Below are 26062 nucleotides of genomic sequence, written 5' to 3' on the forward strand. Positions count from 1 at the left end.
CCCAGCTTGTCCAGTATGGACCAGGATACAGTCTACCTCTGGGTAGGCTGCACTGTAGTAATCTCATCCACGTGAGGTCCACTGAGACAAAACTAGACTTTTACTTGTATTTATTCCTAGCTAAAACTGTCACTCTCAGGGTGCAATGACATTACAAAAGATAAACAGAGTGGCTGTAGACTGCTGTGGCTGAGCTCCTACCACACATAGGGCCCTGGGTTCTGTCTTCGGCCCTGAAAAAAAAAAAAAAGAGTGGCTGGGAAAAGACCATGCTGGGAGAGTGGGATGCACATGATTGATAGAAAAGAGTGTCACTGAAGGGAAATGCAGGAAGTCACAGAGACGTGGGTAAAGTGTGAGATGGATGCTAGAAGGCCCTTCTGATAAATTTTAAAACTCTATTGTTTGCAGTTGCAGAGGGATTCAGTCCTGGGCCTTGCCCATACGAGGCAAGCGTTTTACTGACAAATAACTCTTAACGAACAGAGAAGTGTGGGGATTGGAGGAAATCCTGAGTGATTAAATCCTGAGTGAACGTGTGCTGTAGGTTTGGACATGGCCATGTCAAGAACCAATGCCTCAGCCCAAAATGCCAAAGGTGTCTCTGGGTGAGGCTCAGAGGGATGGCAAAGTCTTCCTCTAGCCGGAGAGTGAATGTTGACATTCATTGTCTGTGCACAAAATGTCCACTGTAGCTCTCTCCACCACTAAATGAGCAGTGTACTGCTCCCCTCCAGAGCCTGCTCCCCTCCAGAGCCTGCTCCCCTCCAGAGCCTGCTCCCCTCCAGAGCCTGCGCCCACTGAGATCAGCCAAACTGCCTCCTTGTCCAGCTGTGTGCAGTAACTCTGCCGTCCTGTTCAGATGTAAACAGTAAACACGCTGAGCTTCCAGGGTGCTGTGGCCTCTTCAGCTAAGAGAACAGACCACTTGGTCCCAGCTTGTCTGTGTATTTGTGTCTGTCCGTTTCTCCTGTGACTGTCCTTATTCAATTTCCTAACCACTCCCTTTAGGTCAGACTCTGGAGCTGTATAGAGTGCAGTATTAAAGAGATGGAACAAATTCTTCTACCAGATCATACTGAAGTAAAATTAGAAATCAGTAGTAAGACGAACCATACAAATACTTGAAGACTAAATGATTCACTCCTGAATGACCAGTACTGCATTGAAGAAAACCAGGAGATCATTGTAAGACCCTAAAATCACTCCAGGTGTGGTGGTGCATACTTATAAGCCCAGCATTTAGAAGGTACAAGGAGGACGATCAGGAGTTCAAGTTCATCTTCAGCTACAAGGAGAGGACTGACGATCCACAGGCACCATGAAGCACACACCAACATAAACACATCTCTCTCTCTCTCTCTCTCTCTCTCTCTTTCTCTCTCTCTCTCTCTCTCTCTCTCTCTCTCTCTCACACACACACACACACACACACACACACACACACACACTAAAGAAATAAATTGGATAAACAAAACAAACTTTCTATAGTCAAGTGAAAATGAAAGTATAACTTACTAGAACTTTGGGGATATAGCTAAGGCAGCTCTAAGAGGAAAGTTCATGGCAATATATTTACATTTAAAAAATCAGAGAGAATCAGGCATGGTGGTATATGCCTTTAGTCCTGGTACTCAGGAGCAGAAGCAGGCGGATTTCTGAGTTTGAGGCCAGCTTACAGGTCTTCAGAACAAGTTTCAGGACAGCCAGAGCTACACAGAGAAACCCTATCTCAAAAAAATAAAAATAAAAATAAAAAAATAAAAGAGCAGAGCACCCTAGCCACCCACCAGCCTGCCAGCTTTCTGGACCATGCCAACCTGGAAGGTTAAGTCATGGCCATCCAGCCAGCTGATGCACAGCGCGGCCTGGTGGGTGAGATCAAGCGCTTCTGGGAGAAAGGGCTCCACCTGGTGGCCCATGATGTCCCTTCAGAAGAGCTTCTGAAGCAGTGTTGACCTGGAAGACAACTTTCTTCCTGGGATGGTGGAGTACATGAACTCAGGGCCAGTTGTAGCTGTGGTCTGAGAGGGCCTCCGTGTGGTGAAGATAGGCTGAGGGATGCTTGGAGACACCAGTCCAGCTGCTTCTAAGGCAGGCACCACTGGAGGGGATCTCTGCATTCAAGTTGGCAGGAACACCATTCACGGCAATGATTTGGTACAGAGTGCCTAAGGTTTAAGCTGGAAGAACTGATCGACTACAAGTCTCATGCCCACAACTGGAATAGAAGTGTGAACAGAGGTGGGCAAAGCAGGGTCCTTAGCAACAGAACCAGGTGGATGCTGGAACGTAGCTCTCCACTGCACTGACCAGAGGTAATAAGACAGGTCATCTTTTCTGACGTATACTTACAAACGAAGCCTTTTTGAAACTGGAGGGAAAAACAGAGCGCCCTCAAATAAACAACCTACTGATGGAACTCAAGGTCTTAGAAAAACAGGAACTCACCAAACCTAAAAGCAGTAGGTGAAAGGGATCCCCACACAGTGGGGGCTCCCTCCCAGACCCCTGTTTAGGCACTAACCACCTGTCTTAGGGTTCTATTGCTGTGAAGAGACACCGTGAGCATGGCAACTCTTATAAAGGAAAACATTTAATTGGGGTGGCTCGATTACAGTTTCAGAGGTTCAGTCCATTATCATCATGATGGGGAGCACGGTGGTGTGCAGGCAGACGTGGTGCTGGAGCTGAGTGCTACAGCTTGCAGGGAACAGGAAGTCGACTGACTGTCACACTGAGGGAAGCTTGAGGAAAAGAGACCTCAAAGCCCACCCCCACAGTGACACACTTCCTCGGACAAGGCCACACCTCCTAATAATGCCACTTCCTTTGGGAGCCATTTTCTTTCAAACCACCACAACATTCAAACACCTGTTTTTGCAGAGAAATCCTTTATCAAGCAGAAAAGTTAAAGTAGCTGCTTTCTGACTCAGGCAGAAAACAGCGGCAAATGACCTTACAGGTGTAATTTTTAAGAGGAGAAAAAAGGGGGAGGGTGTCTGTGTTAGAATGGGCTAGGATTCAGTGGGATACTTTGATTAGGCATGTTAATTAGGTGAACCAAAGGGGTTTTTTGATTGTTGGACTTTGGTACTCATCCTCAGGAATGAATCTGGCATAGGAAAGTGTCCAAATAAGGGAACAGACCTTGATGGTCTTTAGCAAGGCAGAGGGGATGGGGGAGGGGCAAGAAGGGTAAGGGTCTGCCAGAGCCACATGTAGTAGGTAATGGACCTACTTACCCTTCAGTAGGTAAGAGTAGTTAAATTAGAAATACTAAGTATCGGTCAGGCAGTGGTGGCGCACACCTTTAATCCCAGCACTCAGGAGGCAGAGGCAGGAGGATCTCTGTGAGTTTGAGCCCAGCCTGGTCTACAGAGCTAGTTCCAGGACAGGCAGGGCTACACCAAAAACCCTGTCTTGAAAAACCAAAAAGAAAGAAAGAAATACTAAGTATCAGGAAGAAATTAATACGATGGAAATTGAAGGATTACAAACAATACACAGAATCAATCAGAACAAGTTAGTTCTATGGGGCTGACAAGATGGCTCAATGAGGAAAGGTACTTGCTGCCCAAGGATATGAGCCTGATGGTGGTAGAGAGAACCAGCTCCGCAAAGTTGTCTTTGACCTCCACATGTCCACCACGGCATGCCCTACCCTGATAACAAATAAAGAGCATTGGAAAGTCAGTTCTTGGGCTACAGAGACAGCTCTGTGGGGTAAAGAACTCACTGTGTGAACATGAGGACCTGACTCCACACCTTTAGCACCCATGTAAAAGACAGACAGAGGTGTGCATCTGTAACCTTAGCACCATGGGGGTAGGGAAAAGACAGGCCCCCGATTAGGCCAGCCAACTAGAGCCCAAACCAATGAGCTCCATAGTCTGTGAAAAACCCATCTCACAAAAGCGAAGTGGAAAGCAATAGAAGACACCTGTCGTTGACCTCTAGCCTCTACACACACAGAGATAAGCACTCCTGCACCCCACCCTTATAAAAGAAACCATTCAACTGGAGGGTTACTTACAGGTTCAGAGGGTTAGTCCATGGTCGTCACGGTGGGAAACAGACAGACACGTCACTGGAAAAAGAGATGAGAGGGTTTAAAAACAGACTGACATATGGTTCAGTTTTTAACCTGTCACTACTAAGTTAAGACAGATCACCAAACTGTGTTCTTTATTCTTAAACCAATTCTGCATTATCAGCCTAAAGAGACAGGAGTCTGAACTGAAGGTCATTTCCTCTGATCCCATCTGCAATTCCTTCATCCCTGTGCTGAAACCGTAATCATTCTAGATGCTGAATGTCCTTACTCAAGGGCAGAGCTATCCTCAGACACGGGGAAGAATTCCTTAATGGGAAGAGTTATTTGACCCCAGATCTATCATCTGGGGTGACTGAAATGGTTGTACTTCCCAATCACCTGTAATTTGACTTTTCAGGGGAGTGTTTGCAGCGCCACCTGCTGGGGAAGATCTGACATGCCTGAACTTGCATGTTAATAAGCAAGCAGCCTGGACCTAAAAGGATTCATAGAACTCAGAAGGCCTGGTGACTGAATCTCTGCAGGTAGGGTCTTAGGACTAACATGTGAAGATTTCAGGCACTCTGGGACTTGGGGAACAAATGCCTTTCTCAAGCTTGTCTAATGAGAATCACTTGGGAATTCTGTTCACAACACTTAGCTGGTTCGCATGCCAGACTTACTGAAACAAGACCTCCAGACGAGAGCGCAGGACGTAAGGTCTGTGATCAGAGTGAAGCTGAGTTTCCAAAGATGAACATCTGGGCAATCCTACAGAGCTGGACTGAATGTCATTCTTTAAAGACTATATAGATGAGGCTAATGATGCTTGATTGGACAGGATTAACAGCTATCCAGGAAAGACCTGCACATCGGGATTGGACCACAGTGCCTCTGCCCAGCCTCGTCCTTTGGAACTGTGATCCAGCTTCTTCCCTAAACCTCAAGCTCCAGTGAGCTGATGAAGCCGATGTCAACTTCCTCCTGGGCAGAAGACCCGTGGAAGCACCCCAAGGTCCTGTTTGCTTTGTGAATTTTTGGATGCCCTGTGTAGCACCCACCCACACCCAACCTCCTTTCCTTCTGGAGGTGGGAGTATCTTCCGAATCTTAGTTATATAGAGCACATAATAAAACACCAGTGTTGTCGGTGGTCAGACAGCAAGCCTAACCTGCTCTAAGACCAACCTGGATTTTTGCCACAATTACCTAAGCGGACACATGAAACCGGGGTGGAGCCTGTCTTCTCTCCTCTAAATTAAAAAGTTAATTTAAAAGTTTCAATGATTTTAAAGCAGCCATATAGGGTTTGAAAAGAGTTCTTAGGCTGGCAAGATGGTTCAACTGGAAAAGTGTTTGCAAGGCAAGCATGAGAACTATAAGTTGGACCAAAAACATCATTCAAAAGCCGGATGGACATGTTGGCCCACCTGTTATCCCAGCTTGGAGAAGGTGGAGATAAGAACACCTCACTCCACTGGCTGGGTAGACTAGCCAAAAGGACAAACCTCAACACATGCAATGGGAAGCGATTGGGAGGAAACAAAACTAAATAAACACAAAACAGTAACACCCCATTTCAACCTCAGGCCTCTCTTGTGTAACAGTTTCCTCCTAGATTGAAACATTCCATCCTATAGGAAGCTCTTAAACGGGAAGTCAACAACTCAAAACAGCTTTAGGAAGTCCCTGAAATGGACCAGATTGTCTACACGCCTCCCTGCCAGAGTAAACAATAAAAGCTGAGCGGGCCTCTTCCATGAGTGAGGCCAAGCCACAAGGAGGTAAACCTGCAAAGACGACTGAGGCCAGACCAGCAGCCTGGAAGACGCAGAAACCAGCGGAGCTGCCTGGAGGAGGTTTAGACTTATTGAGACGCGGGAAAGGACCGTCTTCAATCTATGGAGCTGCCCGCGGGCTATGCAGGGAGCCCCTGTGCGGTGAGCACATGCGCAGTGAGCACCATGTGCCCAGTTTTATGTACTGTCATCTCTGCTGGGATGGGCTTTGGTGATGCGGCGGCCCACAAGTCATTTCTGCTCCTGTAAGCAACCCCTCACCCATATTCCTGTAAGTAATCCCAATAAAACCCACTGGTTCACCAAGCTAGACTTTGGTGGTATCTACACTTTGGTCTTTGGTGGGCAACCTGTTTGGGGTGAGTAGACATGTCAATAGCTCCTCCCCAGAAAAAGTCTTGCCACACAACAGCTACTCTGAACACACCCATACACAATCAAGCAGGAAAAAAAAGGTTCTCATTCCATTTAAACCCGAATAGAGTAAGTTAGATATAAACAAAGTCTTAAACGAAGAAGAGGAATGCAAAATTTCCCAAACTGATTGTTCTTTTTTGCATGGGATATCTCATGAATATCAGCCCTCTGCATAACATGCATTGATTGGAGAAAGGAATTTTTTCCTTCCCCATAATCACCGTGGAGGCTCTTTGTTTCAAATTACAGTTATCCCTCCATATCTAAGGAATTGGTTCCAGGACACTTTTCCATACCCAAACATATTCAAAACTCTCGTATAAAATGACAAGGGTCTGAAGGTGTTCAAATCACAGGCAATCTTGGGTGTGGGTGTGCACTTGACTCTGTGGTCTATTCATACATACATGTTCATGTGTTTGTGCAAGTGTCTGCATGTGCATTTACGTGGAGGTCAGAGATCATCATTCTCATCTATCTTTTTTAGACAGACTCTCTTGCTGGACCTGGAGTTCACTGATTTAACTAGACTGCCTGGCCAGCAAGAACCAGAGATCCTTTTGTCTATATTTCCCCAGTACTAAGATTACAAGCAAGACCTTTGATGCCTGGCATTTTTGTGTAGGTTCTGGGGATTGAACTCAGAACTCAGATCCTTGTGCTTGTAAATGCCTTACTGACCAAGTTATCTCCCCAGGCCCTCGAAGAATATTTTCTATATGCAGTTGGTTGACCCCAAGATTCAGAACCTGTGAGTGTGTTTGGACTTTCCTGTAGAACTTTCTTTGGACCTTTCTTGTCAGACTTTCTTTGGACTGCTAGCCTCCAAATAATGACACAGAGACTTCTTATTAATGATGAAAGTGTGGCCTTAGCTTAGGCTTGCTTCCAACTAGCTCTTACAACTTAAACAAACCTGTTTCTATTAATCTATGTTTTTCCACGTGGCTCTTTCCTGTTTCCATGCATCCAACTTGCTCCAAGTCTCGCTGGTGAAATCCTGCGCACCTCAGATCCTTCCCGAGTTCCTCTCTCTTCCTGGAAATCCCACCTATTCTCTCCTGCCCAGCTACTGACCATCCAGCTCTTTATTAAAACTGATCACAGTGGCACATCTTCACACAGTGTACAAAAAGATTATCTCAAAACGTGATTACAGAGGACTTGCTCTTTCATTGTAAAGGTCAGGGGGAAAAAATGTCTGTATCAAGAGTAGGCTTATCTGGGCTTCCTAAGATAAAAGTTTCCACACTGCTGCTGCTTCTATCAACAATGGAACTTCTCTGCTAATCATGTGTCCTTTCCATGTCGCCTTGCTTCCACAGATGTTTTTTTCTGGTCACCATCTTTAAGCCCCGAGGTGCACTAACCAGGGTGGAGAATCCGAGCAGAGACGGTGGCCTTCCCATGTTAGTCATTTTCTTGAAGTCTGCCAAGCTGTGACAAGGTTCCTCAAAAGCTGTCTAAAAATTAAGGGGTTGGGAATGAATGCATGGCTCTACCTTCTCCACTCACCCCCTTCCCCTCACCCCCACAGCAAACCCTCTGCTTTTTTGTTAGTCACACTGTGTTCTGTGTGAGGCTGGAACAATCATTTCTCAGCTAAGCAGTTTGAAAAGCACGAAGTTAAATGATCGCCCGTTTTCAGGCATGGAGTGGGAGGCAACCACGGTGAAACGAGGGCGGGGCGAGCAAGTCTTTCCTATCTTCTGGGTTCACTCTCACCGAATCTCTAACCAGAGGAACTAGCACACCATAAGCCCCAGCTCGCCTTATATTCTAGGACCAAGTCTGCCACCTGCCAAAAGACAGCCAGGGACACTCACCTCGGCTGCTCAGAGATGTGAGGTCACATTGCTTGCTGCTTTTGTCCTTGCTCGAAAAACTGGTGTCCAGCTCTGTCATGGGCCCCATAGTAACCGTAACTAGATCCCTGTCTTGACTTGGCAATGTCCTCCACTTCTTCCCCTCATCCCAGAGTTTTATCACATGAAATCATAACAGTCATTCTGAAAGTCACTTGTTTTACCAGTTGCCTGATCATAGCACGACAAGTCCCCATAGGCTTGACTTCTGGAATCTGAGCCATCTCTCATTTAATATGGTCACCGTCTCTACCTTTCCTGAAGTCTGTGTGTGTGTGTGTGTGTGTGTGTGTGTGTGTGTGTGTGTGTGTGTGTGTGCAGGAGCCGTTTCTCTGTCTCAAGGTCTTACAGTGTCTTTAACTTTAATTGATTTATGTTTAACCTTGAATTCAGCTGACAGCATGGGTCTATGGTCTTTATGAAATCTCCAAAGGGCTAATGGTCCTAAGAGGTAAACTAAATCAATTAAAGTTAAATTAATGTGATTAGTGACTGTTGAACTGGACAGGGAAGACTGAACATTTTCATTATCACAGAAAGTTCTATTGGGTAGTACTACATACACCTAACTTTACCCAGAACAATTCCAACTTCTGGTGATATTGTGTTCCCCAATATATTGTGCACCCTAATAAACTTATCTGGGGTCAGAGAACAGAACAGTCACTAGATTAGATATAGAGGCCAGGCAGTGGTGGTACACACTTTTAATCCTAATATTCTGGAGGCAGAGATCCATGAAGATCTCTGTGAGTTCAAAGCCACACTGGAAACAGCCAGGCACGGTGACACACAACTTTAATCCCAGGAAGTGATGGCAGGAAGCAGAAAGGTATATAAGTGTGAGGACCAGGAGCTAGGGTCTGGTTAAGCTTTTAGACTTCTAGCAGCAGTTCAGCTGAGATCCATTCAGATGAGGACACAGAGGCTTCCAGTTTGAGGAAACAGGATCGGCTGAGGAATTGGCGAGGTGAAGTTAGCTGTGGCTGGTTCTGTTTCTCTGATCTTTCAGCGTTCACCCCAATACCTGGCTCCAGGTTTGTTTTTATTAATAAGACCTTCTAACAATCCATGCTACATCAGGTGCCCAATGTTCGTGGTAAGACTTCGCGAAAAAGCCATTTGCCTGTGGCCTTGTGACCCCGAGCTCAGACCCGAGCTACATGTTACCGGTTGTGGTGGCTCACGCTGGTAGGATTTGCTGAAGGAGGCAGAGGCAGGAGGATCCAGAGTTTGAGGCCGGCCTAGGAGGCTTGCTGAGGAGAAGCTGAGGCCGGGGCCAAGCTACAAACAGTGGCAGCAGGACCATGGAGGTGGTAGCTACTGCTCCGAGTTGCCAACTGCTTGTCTTCCTGGTACACCAACTGGTACTCACTTAGAATGTTTTAGGCAACTTTAGGTGGTTTACAAACCCTTCCCCTTGAGATCCCATCTATAAATCCCAAGTCATTGCTTAGGAATCCCTTTGTAGTACAGGCAGGAATCATGGGGCCATCCTGAACCTGGTCGAGGAAAAGAGGGGCAGACAGACCTCAGTTCAGATATCAGTTACACTTACCTTGACACAAGTTTTTAAGTACAGGAGAGGCCAAGAAATTTCCTGTGAACCTAAGCAGCCTGGCTTTGTGGTAAAGTGTCCCACTGGTCCTATCCTATTCATTCACTTACCTAATGTTTATTGGATTCCAACTTTACACTCACACTTGCCTAGTCAAGAGGACACAGAAGTTACCATAACTGCTGAATCTGCCAATGATGATCCACAAAACTTTGCCACTCTCCAATGCTCAGGCCATAATCTACCTTTCTTTCTTTTCTTTCTTTCTTTCTTTCTTTTTTTTTTTTTTTTTTTTGAGACAGGGTTTCTCTGTATAGCTTTGTGCCTTTCCTGGATCTCGCTCTGTAGACCAGTCTGGCCTTGAACTCACAAAGATCTGCCTGGCTCTGCCTCCCGAGTGCTGGGATTAAAGGCATGCGCCACCACCGCCTGGCATTCTACTTTTCTTATAAGACAGTTTGACTTGTATTTAGATAGCTCAGATTATAATCTCCTCACTTTCAAGATAAATTTTAGGGTATTTTGTATTCTAATCTCCAGATTTTTTAAATTATGTTTTAAATAACAAAATAGAAGACTTCACCCATGGCAAAATTTCCAAGGATTACTTAAAGCTACTCCCCTTGTATGGCTATGGGCATGGGCAATCCTAGATCTAGATCGAGTGTGTGTGTGTGTGTGTGTGTGTGTGTGTGTGTGTGTGTGTGCATGCAAGTGCTTATAAGGCCAGAGGTGCTGGAGATATATAAGCTATCTAATGTGGGTGTTGGGATTTGAACTTGGGTCCTCTGCAAAGGTAGTATGGACTCTTAAGTGCTGAGCCACTTTTCTGGCCCAATGCTTATTAATTTTTAAATCAAAACCCAAGTAAGTTCTATAGCTTGTGATTGATTGATGTATCTTCTAAGTATCTTTTAATGTATAGGGTTTCTCTTCCTTCTCTTGATTTCCTTACTGTCCATTAAAGAACTCCAGTTATTTATCTAGCATCCTTGTGGAGCAGTTTAACATCCATGAGACTCCAGGATTTCACTCTAGGCCTGTTTATGTCTTTTTCCTCCTTTGGGTTTTCTTACTTTGTAGCGTGGACTGGCTTCAAACTCCTGGAGGTCCTCCTTCCTCATCAGTCCTGAAGTTACAGGCATGAACAACCACACCTATGTCCAGTTTGGTAATGTTTACCTTTACATTTTAAGTCATCAAGATATTTAAATATATTAATGCAAATATCCCATGTTTTGTTTAAGAAACACACCAAATCATCCTTTTAGTTAATGTGCCTTTCCAGTCAGTAGTTGCCGTTATGTTTTAAGTGAACAAAGGAAAAAACATTTTTAAATTTTATTTCCTCTAGATATCCACTAGAGGGCGATATTTCCTTTATTATATTTCTCTTAATGAGCATTAAATCCATCAAATGTTTTCGTATTTTCTGACAAGTTGAACCTCTAATTTGACTTCTGATCTCGCGTCTATAAAATGTGACTGTTAACTTGATGGCTGTTTGTGCCTTACACAGTACTTCCATCATGGACTCTGTTCCCAATTCTAACCCTCTGTAAGCGACGTCTCACACACCCTGGGAAAGGAAAATTTAAGTAAAACTGCCAAGTAAAAAGTCGTTTCATGGGGAAAGGGATCATTAATTTAAGGAAAGAGACAAACCAGACGTTTCTAGTTCGTATCCAACTCACGGCCCAAGGTCAGAACTGTAAAGTACAGCACAAAGGAGCCATTCAGGAGCTGGCGAAGCGGACTTGGTACGAACGTGTGCACAATGCACGGTTTGATTTTGCAGTTCTCCTGGAGGGGGCTGATGCACGTTTGTGCACGTGCGTATGAATAGTTATGGGGCAGCAGCCGGAGGTGCGTGGATCTGTGCAATCAATAGCTCTCTAGCGAACCGCAAAATCAGACACACCGGATGCAACTCGGCTCTCATGGAAGGTCAGTAATTCACTGTACCTAGGAGATAGAGTCCTGAGGGACAGATGACCCGCCTACCGGCACATCAGTCCAGCAAGTCCTTAAAAGGGAACACCTGTATCCGGCCAGGTGCTCAAACGCCGGTCCTCATTTCTCACCTTGTTCTTCCTCAAGCGCTCCCTCCCACCTCGGACAAAAAGGATCTGCCGCGAGTACACAGATAATAGGGAAGTCGTGCATTCATTAGATTAGGATTCCTCCTTCAAGGTAATCCTAGGAAAACGGTGTGAACCTACACCGGGGTGTGATCACAGGCCTCCGAGTGTCGGGCCATTTTCAGATCCCAGCTTAAGAAATTCTGTTCCCACTGGAACCTAAAGTCAGTATAAACAAAACCAGACAGATTTGAGAAGAGAGGCAGCGGCGTCCCTCTTCCCTCCAAGCATAAACAGTTTTTCATTTAGGAAAAGAGGAGGCGCTTGGTAGAAAGTCGACAAGAAAGGTGGATCGGGTCTCTTTCCTGTTTTCTTACTTCGAGAGGCTTACCAGGAGCTGACTGCCTATGTCCCAAGCCCAGAAAGCGGTTAAGGGACAGCGCACAGAGGCTTTACCTTCTCGCTAAACTTAAACCAAAGTTTAGTTCTCAGCTCTGGGGCCTGCTTTCTGGGTTCCCCCATCCCCAGCCCCTGCTTTCTGGGTCTCTGCGCCCCACCCCCTTGCCAGCTCGCTCGCTCGTTCCTCTCCCTCCTCCATGCAACCCACCCCGCTACCCTCGGTCCCGGGTTTCCCAGCAGAGGGGTTTCATCCGAGGCGGGGTGAAATTTGCATAGCCCCGCCTCTCCCGGAAACCATTGGTGCAGCCCTTGCCGGGCGCGGCTGATGATTGGTGAGCCGCCCGGGGTGTATTTGCATGCGGACCGCCCCCCAGAACCCATCTGGGTCCGTAGCCCGCGCCGCGAAGAAGTTTGTGGGGCGCTTTCTCACCGGCTGGTCCGGGACGGGCCTCGGGCGCCTGGCTCTTCGGTGGCCGCCCAGTTCTCTCGGGATTCTTTCCCGGTTGTTGTGGACGTTCGGTAAGGGGAGCTGAGTGAGGGCTGGCGGGGGCAGTGCGGAGGAGGAGGAGGAGCGCCGGGGGGGAGCCCGCTCGCTGACAGCGGCGCGTCAGGACGCGGACGGCGGCGGTGGGCTCCGGCTCGCCCAGACCGGCTCGCCCAGGGCTTCGCCTACCTTCCCGCGGCCCGTGCGCGGGCGATGCTGCGGCCCCGAGGCTCGGCGCGGCGAGTACGGAGGGCGCCTCTCAGAGCCTAGAGCTGGTTTCCGCGCCCCCCACGCCGGGGCAAGTGGGCATGGAACAGTGAGAGCCCCTCGCTGGGCGAGGCCGCGCGCGGAGGCTCCCCATGGCCGGGACGTACAGCTCCACCTGAAGACACTGGAGGACTTGACCTTGGACTCCGGGTATGGGGCCGGCGACTCGTGCCGCTCGCTCAGCCTCTCGTCTTCCAAGTCCAACTCGCAGGCGCTCAACTCTTCGGCGCAGCAGCACCGCGGGGCGGCCTGGTGGTGCTACTCCGGCTCCATGAACAGCCGCCACAACAGCTGGGACACGGTGAACACGGTGCTGCCCGAGGATCCCGAAGTGGCCGACCTCTTCTCGCGCTGCCCGCGGCTCCCGGAGCTGGAGGAGTTCCCCTGGACCGAGGGAGACGTGGCCCGGGTGCTCCGCAAAAGCATCGGCGGCCGGAGGCTGCCCGCCTTCTCCGCCGAGGCGGTGAGGCGCTTGGCCGGGCTGCTCCGCCGGGCGCTCATCCGCGTGGCCCGGGAGGCGCAGCGCCTGAGCGTGCTGCACGCTAAGTGCACCCGCTTCGAGGTGCAGAGCGCTGTGCGCCTGGTGCACAGCTGGGCGCTGGCCGAGAGCTGCGCGCTGGCGGCGGTCAAGGCGTTGTCCCTCTACAGCATGAGCGCTGGCGATGGGCTGCGCCGCGGCAAGTCGGCCCGCTGCGGCCTCACTTTCTCCGTGGGCCGCTTCTTCCGTTGGATGGTGGACACTCGCATCTCCGTGCGCATCCATGAGTACGCGGCCATCTCTCTCACCGCCTGCATGGAGAACCTAGTTGAGGAGATCCGGGCCAGGGTGCTGGCGAGCCAGAGCCCGGATGGCGGAGGGGCAGGGGGCGGAGAGGTGTCTGCCGAGGCCTTGGAGATGGTCATCAACAACGACGCCGAGCTCTGGGGAGTCCTGCAACCCTATGAGCATCTCATCTGCGGCAAGAACGCCAATGGTAAGTACAGGGAGACCTCGACGTACGGACCAGATGGGCTACCCCAGGAGTGGATCTAAGACCAAGCTGTGAAGCGTACCAGGTCTCTGGGAGAAATGGGATTCTGGAAGAATTCTTAAGTGGCTCTTGCCAAAGGTTGTTTGGGGTGTCTAACTTTTGGAGGATAAGAATAAGGATTAGTGTTCTGTTGGCTGTTCATTGATTGGGTGAGACTGGGTGGCTGGACCAAACTGTTCCTGAACTACCATCCAGAGTGAGGCTTGCTGCCCTGCTACGGGTTGCCTTGGTTAGTTGGATCTCTAGGAATCTATTCTTCACTTTACTGTGATTTTTTTTTTTCCTGGTGTTTTCTTCAGCCCAGTAGCAGCAGCCCAAGGGTCTGAACTCCCAACACCTGAACCTTTGACAAATGGGATGGGTAGAGGAGAGTGGAGAGCCTAAGATCTGGTGCTGCACCCCGGGCATAATGATGCTCAGAGTCAGGCCCCTTCCCAGGAGGTGGCAGGAGAGCTGCCAGCTCTTAATACTGTGTGCCCAGGGAAACCAAGGACTTTTGAATCTCCTTCCCAGAAAGACAGCCACATGCTGGCTTCTGGGGCCCGAATTTCCAGCTGTCATTAACCAAGTAAGCATTTGATTAAAACCTCATGTTGAATTAAATGCACAGCATTTAGGCTTTCCTGAAAGGAAAGATGACGGGCTTCAGTAAACCACATTATGGGAATGAAGTGTGGGGGATGGGCAGCCGCAGGGCATGGCGTCTGGAAAATGAAGCATTGAGGAGCTGCATCCCCCTGAAGGCTTCGGTGCCAAGGATGAAAGCAAAGCACTTGCCCTTCTCTGTGGTAGTTTGGGGCATGAGATGCGTTCAACAGCCTACTGCCTGTCTAACTCCAGTTTCGGGAGTTGGCACCATATATTATTTAAGATGGATCAACCTTAGGGTCTAAATTGGAAGGGTCACTTTGGGTGCAACTTTCAGTGGCATATAAGCAGGTAGTAGAAGAGACCATGCAGGTTCTGGAAATGGATAAAGGGATAAAGGTCACATGTAGATGTGGCTTAACATACTCCTGATAGCTAAAATTTAGAATAACAATGCTTCAGTCACTGTTGGCAGCACTTTGTATGTGACGAGCACTTTTCTAAATTAGCCAGCGTGCATTTGTACTGTGATACAGTGAACTGGGTATTTGGTTTCTGTCCCCATTGTCTGCATACAACTCCTAGAGTTCCTGGAAATCTCCAAAATGAGAATGTATTTTTGTATGATAATGACTAAGAGCTTGCCACCTGTAGGTAGTTTCAGGCTGGGGATTAGTCACCAGAAAGACTAAAGCAGACTTTAAAGGGTTAGTACCTACAGACTCCTGCCCCAGCCTCCAGGAGGGAGAGAGGCAGGAGGTTAAGTCCATCATCAGTGGCCAAGATTTTAATCAATCACGCATGTATAATAAAGTCTTCATAAAGAAAACTCAAGAGGACAAGTTTCCTGGTGCTTCCGGATAGCTGAACACCAGAGCAGCAAGTGACTCACTTTCTTTCATATATTGTCCCATGGGTGTCTTCATGGGTAGCCTTGTAAACTTTATAAACAAGCCAGGGTACTGGTAAGTGCCTCCCTAAATTCTGTGAGCCACTCCAGCAAATGAAATCCGAAGAGGGCGTTGTGGAGCCCCTGCTTTATAGCCAGTGGTCAGAAGCATGAGGAAAAACTACCTAGGGCTTGTGGCTGGACTGAGCTCCCTGAGACTACTGGGAGCTGGTGTTATCTCCTGGTGGTGTCAGGGTTTGAGTGGGTTGAATTTGAGGACACCCAGCTGTGTGTGCTTTAGACTTGTTTGCTTGTCAGTGGAGGAGTCCCCACACTTTGGGGAGATAAAGAAGAATACATGTTCTGTATTGATTGTAGTGTGAGAACAAGGAAAATGGTCTTTTTCTCCAAGAGAGAAGTACCTGTAGTGTTACCCCATTATACAGAGGGGGAGCTAAAGGACTCGGCATCTCAGTCTCTTGCTTAGCTAACACAGATACTAAGCAACAAAACTGGAATTTGAACCTTAGCATGCTACATGGCTCTTTTTCATCTGCCTAACTTCGAGGAGACCAATTGACCTGCTAGGCCGAATTTGGAAGACCCTGTATTTACTCAGTGTGCTTATTTTGATATTTCTTGCTGTGGGTTTCATTTCTGACACTGCCATGAGACATTCCTGGAATCAAGAATATTTGCCTGTTAATTTTCCTGCTCTTAGGTCAGAGTTGAGGTCAATCCAAGAGCTGATGATGTCACTGCTGATAATCACGCTTCACACTTGAAGTTTGTGGCTTCAGCACTGGGAACACCAGTTCCAAGAGAGGAAGTGGGGGGCAAGGGGATTTCCATCCAGTTGGCATAGCCCGAGGGAAGAGTTCTGTACTAAGGGAAACCCTCACAGTACCGTGGGGCCTGGACCGAATCTGGAGAATAAAGTCTTGGGATAAAGCACTTAAACCCTAACCCCATAAGCCAAATTGGACTACCAGTGGCTACAAAACAAACCGGTACGTGTCCTCATGCCCAGCCAGAGCCCAGCCTGCTCAATGTCTCTTTCTGACTGCGAACCAAGACTTAGAAGAGCAGCTGCCTCTTAGTGTACCTGCAAGTATGAAGTGGTCAGAAATCACTAGCAAACAAGTGTTCCATCTGAGGGGCTCACAGCCAGAGAGCATTGCTTATGAAATCCCTTGGGACTGTCTTTATGGATGGGCATTTTGTCCCTATGATTGGCCCTTTGGCAGCCTTGGTGAGGAAGGCAGAAATGCTCCTTTCCCTAGGATGCTCAGTACCAGAGGGTCTCCCTCTGAGTTCTCTGGTCTCTAAGGCACTCTTCCAGGAGAGGCAACTATTGCCTCCCCCTTCATAACATGGATGCCCACTTCTCATACTTAGAAACTAGGGGGCGGCCTCACTAAACAGCAACTCGGCTGATCTATTAAATCCCCTTAGACAGGGAATGAATGTTTACTAGAGAAGCAATGAATTGCATATGTTGGAAAGCTGTCTTCAGAGGGAGGAAGCCTAAACCACTTAGGAAAGAAACTCAGAGCTCCAACCCTTTTTATATTAGAGTGGCCCCAAAGCCAGCAAGGTTACAATGTATACAGCTGAAAACCAAGTGGGGAATGTCTCCATATGGGAAGGGAGAGTGCAGGCTGGTATTCTTGCCATGCTGATCTTCCCTTTAAATTATATATGTATTGTTGTTGTGCTGCTAATTACACAGCATGGGCTCATGCATTTGACTCAGCTATATAGAGCTCTTAAACTTTTAATGTCTTCCACCAAGGAATTTAAGAGCCCTAATCCATCTATTCTTCTCCATTACTCAGAATGCCAGACAAATATGGTTTTGCTCAGCCTGAGATGGGTGATAAAAGTTCTGTAGTGTTTATAAAACAGGACCCCAGCTCCACAGAGCAGCAGGAGTTAAACATTGTTGATTATTTGGTATTGATGTCTTGGAACCCTGGGCGGAGTCTTTAAACCCTGAGATCTTCATGACTTCCTTATGGGAAGCAGAGAGACCGCTTTAATAGAGTGATATTTATAAACAGGGAGCTGGCAGAAAATAGAAACATCTCTCTTCCACCTCATCCCCTTGCTCGCTCCTCTCTTTCTCAGGGAACTCTGCAGGTTTGATCCAGTACAGCCCTTCTAGATTCCTTCCTGGCCATTTTTCTTACTAAGATTTCATGAGTGACCATGGCCTTTGAGAGAACTCGGTTTGTTATTTCAATTAAATGATAGGATAACTATAAGAGCATTCTCATTCCAGAGCTGTATATGGAGCTCTGGAATACATGCTCTGTCACAGTGGCAAATGTAAGAGTTTGAGACATACCTCTGTGATGAACCTGGGGCAAAGTTTGTAATCATTCTAGGCCTCTGTTTTGTCATCTGTGAAATGGAGGATGATAATACCTAGCTTATAAGGTTGGCATGAGGATAGAAATCATAAAGATCTTGGCATGTAGTAAAGGCTCAATAAATAGTAGCAATGCATTCAGCGAATACTTACTCACCACTGACTGTGCCCCACTGTTAAACCTGCAGTGGGGTGTGGTGACCCTCCTCTCAAAGTCTGTAATCCAGTGGAGGGACAAGAAAAAGTAAACAAATATTTACTCTTAATGGCTGGTGGTGTTCAGGTTTATATTTTTAAATTATTTTTATATATTGTGTTGTGGGAGCATATTTGTACTATGGCACATGTAGATGTCAGAGGATAACATGTGGGAATGAGTTCTTGCCACTGTGGGTTCTGGGGATTGAACTCAGGTTGTTAGGCTTGGCATCAGATGCCTTTACCTACTGAGCCCTTTTGCCTGCCCATTTTTTTTCCGTGTGTGTGTGTGTGTGTGTGTGTGTGTGTGTGTGTGTGTGTGTTGGTCTTTTTTACACAGGATCTCATTATGGAGCCCAGGCTAGCCTATAACCCATGGTTTTTCTGCCTCCCAGGTGCCAAGGTTACAGATATATGCCACCATGTCCAGTGGCATTTGTTGTTACTTGTTTAGGATCTGATAATAGGTGGAGACAGTGTAAGTGGTAGTCAAAAAAGGCCTCTCTGAAATTTCATTAGCAGTAGCTACTAATAGGAGCTTTTGGCTGCAAATAGTGACTAGGAGTTTTCTGAATTATTCACTTATTTACCAGCTGAGGCAAGTGTCAACATCTCATTTACAGCCAAGAAATAAAGAGGCTGTGTCTGAAGCAGGATGGAAATTCTGGCTGAAGCATTAATTTGTCAAAGAGATTGTAGGATGGATTTCCACTGAGATAATTAGGCAAAGGAGCAAGGGTTAATTGAGCCGTGAGTTGCTGTTTAATCAGTTTTAACACCTGGGTAGACTGAGGGAGGAGGGCGGGCACCTCCCTTGTTCTGACTGTTGTATTAAAGCCAAGGAAGCTTGCAGAACTGAAACAAAGCAAGCTTTGGAAATGAAAACTAATTTATCCTTCCCCCACCTCTTGCTTACCTGTGAAATGCAGCCCCTGCCTTAGGTAGTATGAGAAACAAGCTGGAATTGTTAGGCCTCTTCTAGAAAGCTTGACCTGACTTCCCCACCCTCAGCTGGGAGAACCAGGTCTCCCTGAAGTTTCTACAGCACCCAAGGCATGTTCTTGAATCATTTCCTGCTCCTGTCTCTCCGTCACATTACCTCACAAACATCACCATCTCCCCTGAGCCTGCACAGTGTCTAGTTTTTAGGTATTCTGTGAGTGTAGGACAGCCAATAGATCTTACCACACAGCTTTTGTTTTTCATTCTAAAATTTGCATTTGAATCCTTTTTACATGTCAGAAGAACTCTTCCCTTTATGAAAGCAAGAATTTCAAGTTCCTGATGAATAGAAGCGTCATTTGAGGGTCACCATATCACAGGGAGTGCACCAGTCAGTGGATATCCTAATTCCTAGCATGCTCCCCAAAGCCATCTGTGATGAGTGTGATGTGAGTCGGAGGGCAGGGTGGTTCAGGTTAGAGAGATGCCTTTCCTAGCGGAGAGGAGTTTTATAGCAGAAGTCTAGTAGGCAAGCAGAGAAATCAATGGGAAGACTGAGTTGAAAGTTTTTCTGATCTGTACTCATCAAATTGCTGTGAGTAGGATGCTTTCCACAGAGGGTTCCTCAGCAGCCTATGGTTCACTGCTCAGTGATGGGGGCTGGGCCAAGATTAAGTCCGATTCCTATAAAGAATCACAGAGTCAGAGGTGGCAAGAGCAGGTCAGTATTTGACCCTCTTCAAAGAACCAGGTTGGGTCAAAGGCAAAGCAACACTGTTGCTTCTTATAGATCTTGTTTGTAAAGGGCCTGCTATGTCTAGGCACTTTAAACTCCTCAGACCAGCCAAAGCTTTCCAGGCCCAGAGAGTGACCCCCGGAGGCGCCATTGATTTGAAGGCACCGCTTCTCCTGCTCTTGAAGAGGCGGGGAGATTGGCTGCCCCAGGGAGTGCCTCTCCAAGTTGCAGCTGCTAGGTAATCAATATATTCATCCGAATGGAAAGGCTGAGCTGTTGCCAGAGTGCTGCTCCTTGGTTAAGAGGGATTGAGCGAGCTCAGGCAGATGGACCTGCAAGGGAGGGAAGGCTGCAAAAGCTACTCCAAGTGTAGGCCACTGGTCGTCTGTGGGTGCTGAGCTCACTCGTCCAGAGTTAGCAGAAGAACCAGCCAGCCCCTGTCCTTTCTTTCTGCATGTATGTGTAGGTGTGTGTGGGTGGGTGTGCATGTGTGTGCGTGTGGAGGCCAGAAGTCAGCATCAGGTGTCATTCTTCAGATGCTGGTGACCTTGTCTTTTTTGAAGCTGTCTCTCTGGCCTGGCTGGAACTTGCAGAGTAGGCTAGCCTGGCTTCGGTGAGCCCCAATGATCCAGTGCTCTCTGCCTGAGTGAGCCATCATCCAGGCCCAGAAGAGCATTGATGGAGGGTACATTGATTTCCTTAGAGTGTACCAGTGTCCAGCTACCGACTGCATCTTAGTACTGGGAGTACAGGACAAAACCCAATCAGCACAGCACTGTGCCAAGGTGCTCTGGCTTTAAGAACCCAACTCTGGCCTCCCAAACTGCTTTGCCTATTAGTGGACCCATGTCCTCAAGCAAAGCACCCGAAGTCTCTTTCCTCTGCTACCCAATGAGGAGCCCACTTTTCTGCTCAGGGAGGTTGTGCCTGATGAATATCAGTGTCCCAGGGCCCTTAGGATGCTGAGGATTTGGTGAGGGCACAGCCTGGGACAAAGCTGCTGAGTGTGAGTCCTCCCAACCTCCCTTGTGAACTGTGGGGGGTGGGGCTAATTCTTAGTTTCTTTCTCTGTAACAAAGTTGGCACTATTGGCATTTGGGACTGAATCATGTTTTGTCGTGAGCTGTCCTATGCACTGTACACATAACATCCTCTTCCCACCAGCCATTGTGACAACCCAAAATGTCTCTCAGCGTTTCCAGATGCTCCCTGGGGAACAAATTCACCCTTGGTTGGAAAACACTGCAAGTAAGGTAGGACTGTAATAGCCAACTCATAGGATGATTGTGAATATTTATTTATTTATTTATTTATTTATTTATTTATTTATGTTTTTTTTCGAGACAGGGTTTCTCTGTGTAGCTTTGTGCCTTTCCTGGAACCACTTGTAGCCCAGGCTGCCTCGAACTCACAAAGATCCGCCTGGCTCTGCCTCCGAGTGTGGATTAAAGGCATGTGCCACCACCGCCCAGCTGATTGTGAATATTTAATAAGCATCTCTGTAAGGGACTGATCTTCCTTCCTTCTTTCTTTCCTTCTTTTCTTCCTTCTTTCCTTCTTTCCTTCTTTTCTTCCTTCTTCCTTCCTTCTTTCCTTCTTTTTTTCCTTCCTTCCTTCCTTCCTTTTCCAAACTTCTATTAAATGCACCAATTATCTTCCTTTTTGCTAAAAGCTCAAGCTACATAAGTCTCTCATATAGGGGTAGAGCATGACCCACATCCCAGGTGGCAAGTGTTAGTCACACTGCTCTCCTTGATGACTAATACTTGGGTTCTGGAGCTAGGAAGAAGTTACAGAGCCTGGGAAAGCATCTTCAGTCAGGGAAAACTTGCTCAGTTATGGATGGACTGTCCCTAGGACAATGCAGTCTGGCAGTGAAGTTTCTCTCTCTCTCTCTCTCTCTCTCTCTCTCTCTCTCTCTCTCTCTCTCTATCTCTTCTCTATCTCTTCTCTATCTCTATCTCTCTATCTCTCATTCATGCCCCACCTCTGTCAGGATAACAACAGCAATACATATTCAAAGCTCCAGACTCCATGGAGGAGTTTTCTTGTGGATATTGGATCTGACTTGTTGAATCCAATTCCTGAGCCATGGGGATAGCAGGTGATTCCTGTTTTGCTCATTTATGATGTGGACACCTTGGTTGATTGTTTGTTTTGAGGCGGGGTTTAGTAAACTGGGCTGGCCTAGCCTCTACTGTGTAGCTGAGGATGACCTCAAGGTCTTGATCCTTCTCCATCTACCTCCCTGAGTGCTGGGCCTATAGGCCTGGAGCACCATGTCTAGCTTTTTTAAAAACACTTAAATGGTTTTCAGCTTTGGCTGTTTGGAGCTGCATGTTGAGTTGGGAGGAGATGGTGGAGAAACATAGCCCAGGTTAGCCTGAGAAATGCCCCAGCAGCCTCATTGATCTACTTTGCTGAGCAGTGGCTCTGCACAAGGTGAGCCAGATGGATGGGAAGACAAGAAGTCTTGCTTCAAGGAGTTTATGATCTAAGAGGATAGCGTGCATATGGATAGCTGCAGAGGAGACTGTCATCTGCTTAAAACAATGACGGTAACAGTGCTGATAGCCCCCATTAATTGCATGGTGTTACCTGTCTTTGGACTTTTCATGAGATAATTTCATTCAACTACCCAGTCTCTCTGCAAAGGAGGTATAGTGTCCAGTCCATAGCTGAAGGTCTTGAAGCTTTACAAAGGCGGTAGGGTGCCCCCCCCCCCCCGTGAGCAGAAGGGAGTGGGGCTTCTTGTAGGAGGTGTAGCCTATGAGCCAGTGCAGACTGGACAGCAGAGCTTCGACCAAGAAAGAGAAAGAAGGAACAGTGTGGGAAAGACCTAGAAGTTGATGCATGCATTGTGAATGACAGCAAGTGACCCTGTGTGGCTGGGAAGCTCAGCTACATAACAAGGAAGGGGAGAGGAGATAACACAGGAAGAAGGAAAAAATTCCCACATCTTTTATCCAGATGTGAAGAAGGCTGCCAGAGCACTGGACAAGAGTTTTCCAAAACTTTATTTTTATAATTCAGAAATGGAGTGTGTCTGGTGTGCTGCTCATCTTAACCACAGCCCAGACCTCCCGCTTCCCCGCCTGTTGATTGAAAGCTTGACCTCAAAAATGCACCCATCTGCTGTTGGGGCAGTGAAAGTGATAGAGGACTTGTAATGAGCAAACTGGAGCTGAGGGGGGACAAAAGCTTTTCGATCAGTCTCACTTCTCTTGTTGAACTTGGCTTCTGACGTGATTAGTTCTTCAGGCCAAAGCGATCTCTCTACATAGTGAAAGTTGGGAGTGGTAAACTTGTTAAAGGAGACAATTATTGAGTTTACTCTTGCAGAATTTTCCGCCGTGGAAGTTAAGGAAGCATGACACAAGAAGAGCTGAGAGGGTCCTAGACCTTTTTATTGGCTCGATTTCCAGGACAGAGTTTACTAGCTGGCAGCCCATTTTTTATGTGTAGCCCTTTTCTAGTTCTTGTTGAAGTATTTCCGGAATATTGATAAAGATTTTCTGTTAAATGTGCATCATAGAAGCACATTATAATTCATCTTCATCTGGGTTGGACTTCCTGAGCTCAGTTGAGCCCTGACAGCAGAATGTGGAGATCATACTGGCTTGGCTAACACCTTATGTGTGTGTCCTTTTCCTGACCCCAGTGTGATGAAAGAATTTTCTTGTCACTTGAAAAAGACAGATTTCATGAGGATATCGCAAACATACGTATAGACTTATTTGTAGTTAATGACTTGAAGGTCTTCCTTTCTAAATGTGAGCTGAGATGGCGTTTCATGGGCAAAATTTAAATAGGGAAACTAAACTTGGAAGTTCTGGCCATAGAAACCTAAGTCTGGGGAAAGATGAAACTTTTAAGAGTGTGAGCCAGGAAAACCATCCCAACCAAAGCTTTTGTTGAAAGCTTGTTTTTCAGGTGCTGGGGAATTCAGCCCAGGGCCTTGGGCATGCCGGGCAAGTGTTCTTCGACTGAGCTTCTCGTAGCCCATTTTGTAGAAAACTTTTTGTTTATGCCTTTTAAAGTATGAGATCAGTATTTTTGTGTGGGAAGTCATAATACAAGTTGATGTTCATATACTAAGAAGGCGGGTAATCAGCAGTTTTCTAGAACAATCCAGCACAGAGAACTATGGACTTGGATCAAGAAAGTTCTGGACAGGCGTTTGCCCTCTCTGAGACTGGAGTGAATCATCCCGGTTTTTAGGATCTCTGTGGTATGAGAAGGTTGGACTATATTCTCTGGGGGCCCTTCTGTCTCTGGAAATTTTCTGGACCCCACAAGAACTCTGTGAAATCATTCCCCTCGGGTCAATCCTTGTAATTAGTATCCCGAGGAAAGAAAAATCCCTGGCTGAAGGGAGCTGTGCTCCGAAACCCAGCTTGCTAGTGAGAATGAACGGCATCTTTTTAACATTAGCGTTAGCTGTAATGGCCGCACATAGGTTTTGCTTTGCCTTCTCTCAGAAGGATGAGTTTTGTGTACTTCTGGTTGACATAAACTGCTTGACAGCTGTGTCCGGGCCCTGGCAGGCCAGCACTGTGGTGAGGTCCAGCCCCGAGGTGACTTCATACAGCTGCTGTCTGAAGCCTGCCTACCCAGACCAGAGTATTTATAGTAGGGGAGAAGCTAGAGAAAAAAATAAATACTGTACACCCTCCTTTATCCTACACGGGACACAGACAGGCACTGTGAGGAATGTAGGAGGCGATGCTGTATAATCCACCAAGATATTTTTAAATGCTGTTTGTTGGAGTTGGCAGGCCTGGTTTTTCAAGGAGGAGGGAAAATGAGAGTCACTGGGGATGACTGGAGGCCAGGAGTTCTAAAAGGCAAGACGCAGAGCTCTGTGCCCTGAGGTGTACAAGCTTTAGCATTTCTTCTCAGTCCCAAAGTTGGAGCAGGACTGGGGAAGGTTAGGATGAGAGACGAGGTTAAGTGAGGTTCCTTGTGTCTTTCTCTTCCCCAGCCACCCCCAAATCCTAAGATGAAACCCAGCAAACTGTTCCAGGTAAGGCAAGACAGGGCTGCCTGTGAGAACTCGGGACCTGGTGGTTTCTTCTTCATCTAGGAGCTGAGGAGATCAAGTTATACATGGAGACCAAATTGGAAAGCAAATTGCTCACAGCTGTTCTTTTGGACGTAATCCTCCCAGGGCAGGCAGGACAAGCCAGAACTGTGCTGGGATTCCGTGCTGCAGTGTAGGACAAGGCCCCAGGGCTAGAGCTGTCTCTAAAACTCATCAGAATGACCCCGGCCACCGGACCTTTGTAAAGCCTCATAGATAATATCTTCTGCTTAGCTAGTCTCTGAGGAGAAAGTGCTCACAATGGGAGGGACGGACTCTGGGTTTGGAGCTGGGAGGAAAGTTCAGTTTGGGGTACATCATTTGTTCAGCAAATATTTATTGAGGACTTTTTGTGTACTGGGCAGTGTTCCAGGGAGCAGTGACAGACCAAATGAATAAAGTCCTGAAAGGGAGGTGCTGGCCCTGCTGAAAGTGAGGGCAGCAGACACAGTGGAGGAGCCAGAGAGGCCCTCTGGCTGGAGAAGGCAGCTCTCGGTAGAGGACTAGCGAGTGTCCCTGGTTTCTTTGGGGAGCACGGAGATCAGTGTGGTTAGTTAGGTTCATCATGGAGCAGGCGGTGCAGAAGAGGAAATAACGCACAGTACTATTGCATAATAGTGCCTTGGCTTTAAAGCTGAGTGTGCTAGGATGAACTTGAGAAGACTGGCATAATTTGATTTACATTTTAATAAGGTTATTCTCTCTGCTCTGGTGGAAATGGATTTTAGTATCAAGTGTAGAAACAAAGTGACCAGGTAAGAGAGTTTTGCAATAATTGAAGCGAAAGAGGGTGGAACTTGGACCAGGTGATCATAGATGTGTTTTAAAGTCAGAGCCAATGGTATTTACCTACAGTCTGTTATGTGAGTTATGGGAGAAAAGCTGAACGTGATGGTAAGGTTTATGGCCCAAGCACTTACTAAATTAGTGAAGAGGCAGGATTAAGCCAGAGACTCAAGTGTAGATTTGGTTGTTTGTCCCAAACTTAACCTACAGAGATAGCAAGTAGGAGGCAGGGTAGGAGGCAAGGCCACTTCAAACTTTCTTAATTGTGTAATAGATTGAATCGCTGAACTCCTTTGTCCTTCCAGAGGCAGAGCCCAACAAGACTGGCCAGAGACTTGGGCAAGAGAGGGTTAATTTCCAGTGTTAACATCGTTAGTTGATGGCCTGAAGAAGCTCTTTTGTAGGTGGCCAGCAGCCTTCATGAAGGTTATCAGCTCTGCTGTTTCCAGTTACTAATGTGGTCTGTTTAATTAGTCTGCTTGTTCTGTGATCCACTTGTAACTTTACATACATGTCCTTCACTACTGGGA

At 47.2% G+C, this 26062-nt stretch overlaps 1 protein-coding gene and 1 pseudogene across 1 annotated transcript in view; both read left to right on the top strand.

Moving 5' to 3' along the window:
* The first annotated feature begins 555 nt into the window (after positions 1–555).
* LOC114698968 lies at positions 556–2312 on the top strand (annotated as a pseudogene).
* Positions 2313–12862: 10550 nt separating this feature from the next.
* The window catches only part of Abtb2 (ankyrin repeat and BTB domain containing 2), a 164235-nt gene continuing 151035 nt past the window's right edge, over positions 12863–26062 (top strand). Inside the window, 2 exon segments of the mRNA XM_028877912.2 lie at positions 12863–13019; positions 13022–13879. Coding sequence (XP_028733745.1) covers positions 12998–13019; positions 13022–13879 — 880 coding nt within the window. The 5' untranslated portion in view covers positions 12863–12997.

Source organism: Peromyscus leucopus, chromosome 4, assembly GCF_004664715.2.
Source record: "Peromyscus leucopus breed LL Stock chromosome 4, UCI_PerLeu_2.1, whole genome shotgun sequence".
Lineage (NCBI taxonomy): Eukaryota > Metazoa > Chordata > Mammalia > Rodentia > Cricetidae > Peromyscus > Peromyscus leucopus.